The sequence below is a fragment of the Sardina pilchardus genome, chromosome 8, assembly GCF_963854185.1.
Source record: "Sardina pilchardus chromosome 8, fSarPil1.1, whole genome shotgun sequence".
NCBI classification, from domain to species: Eukaryota; Metazoa; Chordata; class Actinopteri; order Clupeiformes; family Clupeidae; genus Sardina; species Sardina pilchardus.
The window spans coordinates 33,109,590-33,121,934 of NC_085001.1; the positions used below are offsets into that span (position 1 = coordinate 33,109,590).

At 40.0% G+C, this 12,345-nt stretch overlaps 1 protein-coding gene across 1 annotated transcript in view; it reads right to left on the reverse strand.

Annotated features, from left to right (window-relative positions):
- Window positions 1-12,345, reverse strand: part of dnah10 (dynein axonemal heavy chain 10) — a 337,572-nt gene that overhangs the window by 181,986 nt on the left and 143,241 nt on the right. The window contains exons 25-26 of the mRNA XM_062544195.1: window positions 11,575-11,731; window positions 9,167-9,400 (exon numbers count right to left, since the gene is read on the reverse strand). Of these exons, the coding sequence (XP_062400179.1) occupies window positions 9,167-9,400; window positions 11,575-11,731 (391 nt within the window). The remainder of the gene's footprint in view (window positions 1-9,166; window positions 9,401-11,574; window positions 11,732-12,345) is intronic.

A 12,345-nucleotide genomic window follows, 5' to 3' on the forward strand; every position in this document is an offset into this window, starting at 1 on the left:
CCATTTTTGAAAACATTAAAAAGTCATGTTATTTAATGTGTATTTCATGTAATATCAATAAAAATGTGGTTGTTTTTCTTTGAGTAAAGATAAATCAACTAAACATAGGCCTAACCCAATTGCAGTTGCACTGAAATTACTTGGAAAACAACATTTAAAAACATGGTTCATGAAAATTCATTAAAATGGTGGATATACAGTAGCGTTTTGGAAAAGAACTCTTCACTTTTTGCTCAAGTGACATGCTATATTTAGGCTATATTCTGAGAGACATTTTATTTCACCTAGGTGATTCCCCAAGAGCTGTGGATATAACTCTGATGATTGCAAAGGACCTGCAACCTTATTCCATAGTTGAGGATGAAGGTTTTAGGAATTTTGTCAAGACACTTGATCCACAATACAAGATTCCAAGTAGGAAAAGTTTAACAGTAGGGAAAATACCAGCATTGTATGAGGAGTGCCACTCAAAGGTGAAACGGTCTCTGGATGGAACAGACAGTGTTGTACTTACAACAGACATGTGGACATCAAGAACCACAGAGGCTTACCTAACTGTCTCATGCCATATTATTGATGATAATTGGCAAATGCAAGCGTATGTCTTAGAGACCTGTAGTTTTTCAGGACAACACACTGCTGACAACATTAGCTCAGAACTGAAAAGAATCACTGATGAATGAGGCATATCAGACAAAGTTCAGGCAGTAATTACAGATAATGGTGCCTGTGCACAGAGCAGGGTGGAAACATTATCCATGCTTTGCACACACCTTAAATTTAGTGGTGAAAGACTCCATTAAGGCTCTCCCTGGTCTTCTGGACATCCAACACCGATGCAGTGCTATAGTAACCTTCTTCCACCACAGCACAAGAGCAGCAGAGAAGCTCAAAGAAATCCAAAAGCAACAGAATTTACCAGAGCATAAACTGATTCAATCAGTAGAAACAAGGTGGAATTCCGTATTCCACATGTTTGAGAGACTGCATGAGCAGAAGGATGTGGTGACTACTGTGCTCTGTCTGCTTGGAAAGAGCTCACTGTGCTTAAGTGAGGAACATTGGTTATTGATAAGTCTCTCTATTGATGCCCTGAGACCATTTGAGGAAATCACCAGAGAAATATCATCTGAAAAACATGTTTCAGTGTCGAAGGTGATTCCACTGGTATCACTCCTTTTGAAATCAACTGCATCTAATGAACGCCAGGGTAACAGGCTCGCTGCTCAGCTGTCAGCACAATGTCTGCGTCGTTTCAGAGGTATTGGAACCTGTTATGGTCTTGCAGTCAGCACCTACCTGGCCATAAGATTTAAAAGCCTTGGGTTCTGTGATATGGCAAATGTTGAACCTGTGAAAACGCGACTCATCACTGAAATGCAATTGATCAACCAGACCTCGGCCCCTTCAATGTCAGCCCCTCCTGATCCAAACTCAAGCTCTGCCACCAGCTCTGCCTCATCAATGGCTCCTGCGACTACCTCATGCTCTCCTGCAGGGGCTGCTGCAAAAGGTGGGATATGGATGGACTTTGATTCCCAAGTACAAGCTTCCCAGCAGCATCGCACAGCTGGCACGGACTCCCTAATTGAAATGCGCCGTTACACAGAAGAGAAGCCAGTTCCAAGGGATCAAGACCCACTTCTTTGGTGGAAACAGAATGAGGCAACATTCCCCTCTCTAAGCAAGCTAGCCAGGAAACACCTGGGAGTCATTGCAACATCAGTTCCATCAGAAAGGATCTTCTCCAAGGCAGGACAGCTAGTGAGCGATAGAAGAAGTGCCATAAAGGCTAAACATGTAAATATGTTGTTGTTTCTCAATAAAAACCTCTGAATTCAACAGGGAACAGGGCCCAGAAGGGGGTGCTCAGGGAATGTTGCACAGCTATATTTTTTTTTGGTTTGTTCATCAGTAATAATTGCGTGCACATATTTCATTTGCTTTTAAAACCCCAAAAAAGGGAGAGATTTTTTTTCTTTTTGTTCTTGTTTTAAAAATAGGGTACCCCCAGGATTGTTAAACCTAAATTTAAGACTTTTTAAGACCTTTTTAATGCCATTTCAAGTGAAATTTAATACCTTTGTCGAAACACCAGATTAAACTTCAAATAATTACTACTTTTGAGTGTTTGACATAACAAAATAAGAGTTAACAAGATAATGCAGGTACACCTTTTCGAAGATCAATAACTTAATAAATAATCAATAAAGTTTTTCTAAAGAATATGGAACTGAAATTGGAAGACATTTTTAAATATCCACAATAAATGAGCAAAACAAACCAAAAACAATAAATACAATGGACTCTGTTGGCCCAGTTCACAAATTAAAACGTGACATAGGGCGTGTAGAGTGACAGTAGCCTAGTTGTTAAGCCTTATGCACGGAACGAAAGGTCATCAAACAGCTGTAGCTGATAAATTACGCAGTCAACTAAACATTTGAAACGAGCGCAAAACTGCATGAACCCAGCATCGGCACTCACGTAAAACACAAATTGAAGCAATAAGTTGGTCATCGGATAATCCTGCAAAGCCTTTTCATAGGCATGCTACGTTTATGACATATAACGTTGATTATGAACACATTTCATCACAGCTGAGAATTAGCTTACGCGCGCGACTTGCGCGTCTTTTAGATGGTGAACAAATGTAAGCATGATTTTCTGAACTCGGCATTATCACTAATTTTACCCCCATAACTGTCGACGACTAAAAATAAAATGTGATAGCTACAACAGAAAGCCTACTCAGTGTGCTTAGGCTAATCGCCATAGCCTCGTCTAGCCGCGAAAAAGACGAGGAAATTAGCCGATTGCTGGGAAAACCACACTGTTTGCGCGTGCACCACAACGCAGCTTCACCTTTATAATGGACACAGAGAATTTAGTGATAATTTCTTTTGAAAATTAAGACCTCAGTTGAAAAATGTAAGACTTGTATTAGATGAAATGTAATACTTTCAAGGCCTTAATTCTGGAAACTTAAATTCAATACCTTTTTAATAATTTTAAGACTCCGCGGGTACCCTGAAAAAAGGCTGTAAAGAATTCATACAGTGACTACAGGGAACAGGGCCCAGAAGGGGGTGCTCAGGGAAAGTAATTACACAGATTTGTGTGTTTTTGGTTTGTTCTTCAGTAACATTATTGCATGTACATATTTCATTTGCTTTTCAAAACAGAAAAAAAGGGAGAGATTATTGTTATTTTGTTCTTGCTTTAAAAAAGGCTGTAAAATTCATACAGTGACTTCTACAGGGAACAGGGCCTATAAAGAGGTGCTCAGAGAATGTAATTGCACAGCTTTGTGTGTTTTTGGTTTGTTCTTCAGTAATAATTGCGTGTACACATATTTGATTTGCTTTTAAAACCAGAAAAAAGGGGGAGATTTTTGTTATTTTGTTCTTGTTTTAAAAAAGGCTGTAAAGAATTCATTAGCCTATACAGTGAGTGACTAATAATAATTGTGTGCACAATACATTAATACAAATATTTAATTCATTCATAATGACATACTGTTCTACACAAAATCTATATATTTTTAAGTAAAAGTATCGTATCGGTATCGGTATCGGCAATACTGACCCTTTAAGTACTTGGTATCGGATCCAGGGCTCTACGCTTAGCTTTTTCACTAGGAGCACAGGTGCTCCTAAATGAACAAATGTAGGAGCACAGAAAAACATTTAGGAGCACTATGAAATTTCCTTGAAAACCTTATTGCCTTAAGCAGGTTACAGATCATTCACAGCAGTGGCAATCCAAGTCTCTGCTCAAACCCTCCACACACAGAGATACTGTAATGGGGTCTTGTTTCTATTTCATATTTTGAATTCAGAATTTGTATACATTTTGTTAACAATTTATATCATTTTAGGATCTGCATGATTACGTATAGCTTAAAATATTCAGTAATTTGAATACTTCATATTGATTACACTTGTCTTTAAAGATATTACAGGGATGGTGTGTAGGTCTATTGAGTGCCTGTCACTTTAAGAAGTACCGTACGTGAACATAATTAGGTTTAATTCGGTTTTAGAAAAATAGTCACGCATAGTTCAAGGATACATGTTTCATTAAACAACATAAGTGTTCAAAAAACCACCAAAGGTAAAGACAAATATTTCTGGTGTAATAGAAAAGATGAGTGTCAAGCAATGTTAACTTCTATGATTTAGGTAGCCTACCGTTGGCATGGCATTGTGAGTTGTCCGTTCACTTTTTCCTTGGTCATGTTTAATTGGCGGAGTGCTTAACTTACTCGACCATGACTTGTCTTGGAGTTTGGTATATCTGTTATATCCAATGAGTCGAGTGACAACCAGTGCTCAAAATAAAACGTAACGGTATTCTCCTGATAACGTTAGTGGAATGGATTTAATGTGAACGTAGCCTAGGCCTATAAAAAGACGCAGAGTGGCTATATGGTAGCCTACAGCGCACATTTGCGATGAAAATGTTCCGCCTTTTTAAAGCAGGTGAAGCCTACACCGAATCGTGGTTAAATCCATCATTTAGACAACAGAATCAGTAGGATACCATTTTTGTTTCATAGAAGTCCACCAGGCCAGGGCTCAACATTAGCTTTTAAAAGTGGTTGCCAACTGGGCAACCAGGCATGAGGTTTTGGTTGCCAAATACAAAAAAATGGTTGCCCCATTATTAAAGGCCTGTTATTTCAGTTTTCTATGTGCACTAAAATAAGGCATATCTTTAATGCCTTGGATACATACTGTCTGTATCTACAATATGTTTAATGTGGTGTGTAGGGCTAATTGAGTGCACATTGGTTGTGTGTACAGTAGGTGTAATTGAGTGCCTGTCACTTTAAGAAATACGTGGTGAGAGTAATTAGCCAACACATTCTACACTAGTGAATAATAATAGTTGCGCATAACGCATACGGATGCAATCAGAGGTGCAATTCATTGTTTTCTATAACATTCGATTAAATAAATGTTCGAAAATGAAACAAGTCGAAGACAATCTTTTTGGGATCATAGAAGAGATAAGTATCTTCTAATGTTCATGATTTTAGTGACCACTACACGAAGGACATACATGACCTGAGCTAGCGGCATGGCAGGGGCTCTCTCCAGATGTAAAAGTTTGCCAAGGTTGCGTAGCCTTCTAAATGAACCCAAAAGTAGGCCTACATTGCCTAAATCCCATAGCCTAGACAGGTTAGCAACACAAATTTGAGAGATGCAAGAGAGCAAATCAACTTGATATTAGCCTATTATTATGTGTTACAATAGCATCACTTAAACTAGCAGCCACGTTTCGCTGTTTATGGCACTGCTGCGCGTGTGTGTGTGAGGGGGAAAAGACGCACAGGCTAGCTTCTTGGGGAGAGGGTGCCTTGCGCACACGCATGTTAGGCTTTTTCAGAAGAACACAGTCATTTTTAAAAGTATCGTAAAGTAGGCTAACATTAGGCATTGTGACATTTTTAGTTTAGTATCGGTGAACCGTGCAACACTATAATCTTCATGCCTACTTGAAAAAAGTTTAATTTGTTTAGGCTACTAGTAGGCTACCTGCGTTCATTTGCCGGGCCATCCCGCGTTTTAGGAAATTAAGTTTACGTTGCCCACCACATGTGTGAAATGCGGAAATGTATGTACTGATAATTATAACAAAAAAAGAAAATAATAACCAAACTACAGGAAAAACGGGGCAATGTTGTGGTTGCCACAGGGGCAACCAGGAGTGAGGAATTGGTTGCCACTTGTCATAATTTGGTTGCCCGGGGCTACTGGGCTACCGTTAATGTCGAGCCCTGAAAATGCAGGCTCGGGTGAAGCTGAGAGGATAACACGGTTTCCACACCGTGTTTATCAACCGTGATAATAATAATATTTGAAATGAACAACACGGTAATTGTTATAGTCAACATTTTTATCATGGTTTACCATTTCACCAGTAATCACTACATCAGAGGAGGCTCCTCCATTGAGGAAAGGGAGGAACAACCTTCCTAAAACTTCAGGGATTTTTTTTTTTTTTTTTTTTTTTAATTTATCTGATAAATTATTCTTAATATTACTATTTGGACACGTTGAATGAGCTAAAATCGTTCTCCTAGGTCAAAATGGCAACAGCACCCCCTATCGCAATTCAAAATTACTGTACGGAGGAGCTTCCTCCTCAAACCCCTCATTGAAGTCCATTATAAACTTCTCAGACCCCAGCGGCTCGTGAACCCCGTCGTTTTCAATGGGCAAGGGAGGAAGCTCCTCCGTTGGAGTGGGCGGGTCTAGCCAGAGGCTCTGGAATTTAGCGCCAACGGTGAACCAATAAGCAGCTAGCTCCTCTGGATTACACCGTGCAAGACCGTGATCTGCGTCCACAACGAGAAGAATATTGTGTTGAACGGGAGGCTTGTTTTACATTGCTAATTGCTCGTGAAATAAAGACTACAAAGGCATCAGAGGACGCTGTCCATGTTTTTACTGAACAAACCATTTTACACATTCAATTACAGTGCAAAGGTTAGGATCAAAGCAGCAGGAAGACCAGTTCCAAAAATCCATATTCCAAAAAAAGATGGTAATGCTAAATCTAGTGAAGTGAATGCTACATGGTATGACAAATACTCGTGGCTAACTGGTAGCACAGAAAACAGTCGGCATGGGGAAGTCACGAACGTGGACAGTTCAGGGATTTACTGACAATTTGGATATTTGGATAGCCAGGATAGGGCAACAAAACGCCAATTTGGACATTTGGATAGGGCAACAAAACGCCACGATTTGTGTGATGAGCACATTGAAGCTGTAATCCGATTGTCATTGCTGGGCACAATGCCAATTGATCAGGTTATGGACGAAGGTGTGCGGTTGCAGACTGCACAGCATAATGCAAAGGTGCGCCAGAACAGGGAGACTAGCGTTTGATTAATGCTACTGCCTATCTTGGCATGCAAGAACTGTCTTTCAGGGGGCATGACGAGGGGCTGATTCAGACAACAATTAGTCTAGTAGTGATATTTACAGGCATGTCTAAAACCATACAAAACGATCTCATTTCGGCAATATCCAAAACGTATATTTTTCCTGACTTCCCAGAACTAGATTGATTAACCCTCTGGAGTCTAAATCCCTCCCTGGGGATTTGAAAAACTGTTCCAAACACACATGTCAATCTTTGCTAGTTTTTTGTCCTAGAAACATATAAGTGACACCATAAACCTTTAATCAACTAGTTAAAAGAGAATGTATCAATGGCACTTTGTAAAAACAATAAAAGAAAACCCTAGGATTTCAGTCCTCTCACCTGCAGCAGGCCCATCCAAAAAGCCCATTCAATTTACAGTAATTTGCATTTGAAAGAGACACGCACTAAGTGACCCATTAGTCTGACTTTTTTCCAATTTGTAGTAAAACTACATAACATTTTTAAATGTTCTTTTTACTTATATGGAGCCAACACCATTGTTTTCAAGGTTTAAGCTTCAAAAGTCTTAGCTCGATATATATTTATAGTGTATTTTTATACCTTTGACCTTTAACCTTTGAAAATTGTTTTTTTAAATAGTTGTGTTTACACTGAATTATTATACAAAGTAATTTCATTACATCCACTTTACTCTCATATAATTATTTTGGAGGATCTCTTGAATATAACCATATGTGCCACTTTTGCATAGATGTTTTTAGTTAGATGAAAAGCTTAAAAATCTCAAGGTATAGCTGCCTCAAAGTGCCTGAAAAGGCCCCGGACCTCCAAGTGTTAACATTTGTATTTATTAATTTAGCAGACACTTTTATCCAAAGTGACTTACATATGTCAATTATATAACAAAGATCATTGTCCCTGGAGCAATTTGAGGTTAAGTGCCTTGCTCAAGTGCATAACGGTGGTTTAAATGTCTGGGTAGGCGGCCTACATACTCTATTGTTCACATATGCCACCAATACCATCACAACCTCACATTTTCCAATATGGAACCAACACCATCACAACCTCACATTTGCCACTAACACCGATCAAGTGCACCTTCCTTCCTCCCTTATTTTTATAACCACCAGCCGCCACTGCACTACATAGTCACCAACTGATAACGAACAGATTGAAGAAAAAGAAGAATGGATTTGGAGAGACATTTCTTGCGTGAGTGTGAGAGCGCGAGGTTGATGCTGAAAGTGTGAGTGTCCAGTCAGGTGCGTCAGAGTTGTCAACTCTGAAATTTCTAGATGCGATTCATTTTAGGAGCAAAATGCGAATGAAAGGGTTGAAATCAGTACTCGCATGTGTGCGCTCATTTAAATGTTTCTACTCGCACTAATATATTTTTAGTCGCATTTGCGACGACCTGCTCGCACTGTACAGCCCTGATCGGATCGATATCAAATTCTACAGTATCGCCCACCCCTACTATTTCTATGCTTTAAAGGGATAGTTCGGGTTTTAAGAAACAAAGTTATATGGGTTCCCTGTCAGCAACGTTGTGCATCAGCACTGACTTACCCCCCGACAGCGTCCTGTGAGCCGGGATCCAGCCGGTTTGCACCACAAAAACGTTGTCCAGCTGTCAGTAGCGCGCAGTGATAGGAATCGAGAAAATAGTGCCAGTGATACCGAGGTTTGAATTTTTCCTGGACAACGTTTTTGTGGTGCAAATATATCACTCTTTTGAACACGTATGGTTTTGAGAAGAAAAACACTTTACTGTCGTAACCCCAGAAACTTGCCGGACTACTTTCTTCAGCATCAAAAACCGGCTGGATCTCGGCTCACAGGACGCTGTCGGGGGGTAAGTCAGTGCTGATGCACAACGTTGCTGACAGGGAACCCATATAACTTCGTGTCTTAAAACCCGAACTATCCCTTTAAGCTAAGCCCAGTACAATAAACCCTTCCTGAGGCCAATAATTGAGTTTAAGCACTAGCTTTGGCTCACAGTATAAACGAGGCTATTGGGAAGGAAAATCGGTATTTTCAGATCTGAAATTTAGCTTAAATTGGACTTGGGCTGAAACAAGTGGATGGCTATTTCACAACTGAAATAACATAAACCTTACTTGACTTTATTTGACTTAATAAGAGGCCATCGTGGAGTTGATTGAAAAGGATATTCTACATATTATTTTGTACAAACCAGAGACATTGATTAATAGATACAGTACTTCTTGTTCTCTAATCAAAATCTACTGACCTCAATGACCTCACTGATTAGTGAGAGGTTCTTTTCCCATTGCTGTACAGTAGCCAGGAAGGGCCCCACAAAGCGACTTCCAGCCATGCTCTGCAGGTTCATAGCATTGTCATCCAAGTTCTGAAGTATTTCATCAACTGTGCCTAGTATGGAACCCCGCTCCTGTGTGCCTTTGAAGTAACGTTGTACAGTGAACTTCATGCTCTCCCAGGTATCTACCACTTCTTTTACTCCCTGTATGAAGAAAGAAAAATATTGTTTGTATATTAAAGGAATAGTTCGGATTTTTGGACATAGGACCTCATTTCCAACTTGCCGAGGTGATATAGGTCGGTGGAGACAGTTTCTATCGTGTTTAACCCCTTCCTTAAGTTGCAGCGTTCCCCTTTGCTAAACTGGTTCTGAGCTAACGCATTTCAACGGTAACATCCAAAACAGTCTTACTCACTCCACAGCACACCCGAGACAAGTAAATTAAAACGTCAGACTATCGATGTACATGTCCGTGTTGATAGAATAAAACTAATCTTGCAACTCAATGATTTATTACATTTTGAGGGACTAGTTTCTCAATATCAATCCGCTACTGCCATACAGGGAACAAATTAGGCTATTGCAATGCGATGCAAGGTTGTGACATTGTTCTATCAACACAGACGTGCATTGTGCATCGATAGTCTGACGTTATAATTTATTTGTTTTGGATGTTCTGTGGAGTGGATTAAGACTGTTTTCAGAGGCAGGCTGGATGTTACCGTTGACTTGTATTATCTCGGCACCAGATTAGCAACAAATGAACGCTGCAACTTAAGGAAGGGCAGAAATTCACTGAAAATGGTCTCCACCGACCTATATCACCCCGACTAAGTTGGAAATTAGGTCCTATGTCCAAAATTCCAGACTATTCCTTTAAGTGACAGTTACACCATACACATTCTGGGCCCTATTATCGCGTTCTAAAAAGCATAATCATGGTCACTAGTGAATAGCTTATTTAAATGTAGTGGGTTATCCAGTCCACATTGGGACTGTTATCGCTATCAACCGTCGGGCGGATGGGCAGTCATGGGTGTGTTTTGAGCGTAATATCATTTCAACTTTAACAGCAAGCAGCACAACTTCAAACAGCGTATCGGTATTTTGGTGCATTTGAAGAATCTGTTTGCACAAGTATAGAAAAGAATCCCACTAAATCATGCTTTACTAAAACTTAGCAGAGTATACAGTTTAGCCTACACACATCTGCGCTCATCTATCATTTTAAGTTATTCCACTGCTCGGTTGAATTCCCCATTGTTCTGCGTTCTATAAGGTGTGCATTAACTTTAGATATACGCACGGCTATGAAGTAGTTCCAATTTGTTGGCCGTATCACACTTGAATATTAATTCGCCAAACTCGTTGTGAAGTTTAAATGCACTGTCACGTTACACACAAGCTGTAAAATATAGACGTTCAGATCATAGTAACATTTACAATATGACAGAGGTGGCTTTTAGCTAGTTAGGTGGCAGTAGGCTAAGAAAAATAGCAATCCTTCAAAGTTAGCGTTCATTAGAATCCTGGGATATGCCAGCTTGACAACTGGAGATTAGAACTAACGACTGGCTTTTGGCCATAGCAACCATCCATTTAGAACTAGTAACCGCAGTTTGAGAAATTAGTTGAAATGTGTCTGGGAAAAGTAGTTCTACAAACAATACAGTTCTAGCAGTTAAAACATTTAAATTAGCACCGGAAACGCTCCGCTTCGCGAGGGCCGTATCACCGTCTAGAACGTGCATTAACTTTGACTAACCGCACGGCGTGTCGTCCATTATCCCGTACTTAAACTAACTTCATTGTGGTGCCATAATCAACGACAAAACAGTTAAAGTTACTTTCACTGTTGACTGACAATAGGTTACTATAGAAAACCTTAGAAAAGCAACACTTACCCCAATAATTTTTGAATGACTGAATAAAAGACCTAAGGACATTTATCCTGCAGAGGAGTTGCGTGCTTACATCTCGTGACCGTGCATGTTTAGCTGTGCTTCATATGTGCCTCTCGCCTATTCACTTTTATCCGTCATTACCAATTCGCAAATGGCAATAAACAGATTTCTGACCAGGTTTCCCTTGGTCAGTAGTACAATGTGTTTCAGGTAGTGTACGATAGCGTACACTACCTTCTTTTGATAACGCGCCAGACCCCTCGTTAGGTCATTAATTGCCACACCCCTTGGCACGTTGCTCCATAAAAGAATCTACGATAGGAATAAGCTTTGAGTCATGATTATTATAGACTTCAGACTGCGATTTAGACCATTATGATAGGGACCTCTGAATGTATTTCACAACATTACAGTTTACAGTAACTTAGTACTATAGAATTTCCCAAAATGAGAATATTTTTGTGATTTTACCTTCTCAATACTGAGTTCTTTGACTGCTGAGGTGACAATGTCTCCAATCACACTGCCATATTTGTGCAGCTCCATGGCAAACATGTTCTCTAGGGTGAAGGTATCAGGGTTCATTTCAAAAGCTGTGCCTGTACGATCCATGAGTGCCTTCCAATGCCTGTAGAGTCATATTCCTCATAATTCATACTCTTTGAGTTAAATAATATGAAATACACAATAATGTTAAATATTGGCCCAACTGTGTGTTACCCATTTTATTGTGCTGTTAATACACTGTCTTGGTAAAGCAAAATATGGTAACACTTGACTTTTCATATCATCTGTTGAGATTCAAATTCAGTATAGAGCTCCGGGAGCATCAGCAATGGAGATGAGTAATGTACACTGCAAAACTGTCTAATCTAATAAATTGGCATCTAGTGCAATTAAAGTCCCTTTCCCACATGAGCGAGACATCCGGATGTCAAACGGATATCAAACGGGTGGCTGTATGTGGGAACGCAAAACTCGGGTATTTTCTTACCCGGAACTCACCCTACTAGCCCCCTAGTACTACTTCTAGATGTTACCCGGGTGCGCTTAGGTGGGAACGCAGCCGGCACAGTTCTGGGTAGAGATGGGGGGCGTACCGATGACGTATAGAAATGCGCCCTTGCAGCCTGCTTGCAGCGCAAGGCAGAAAGTACAAATTGCCATGGTAACGATAAACATTGCCCTACGAGTATGAACACAGACGAGAACACCGGAGTACAGAAAACAGTGACATTTTGT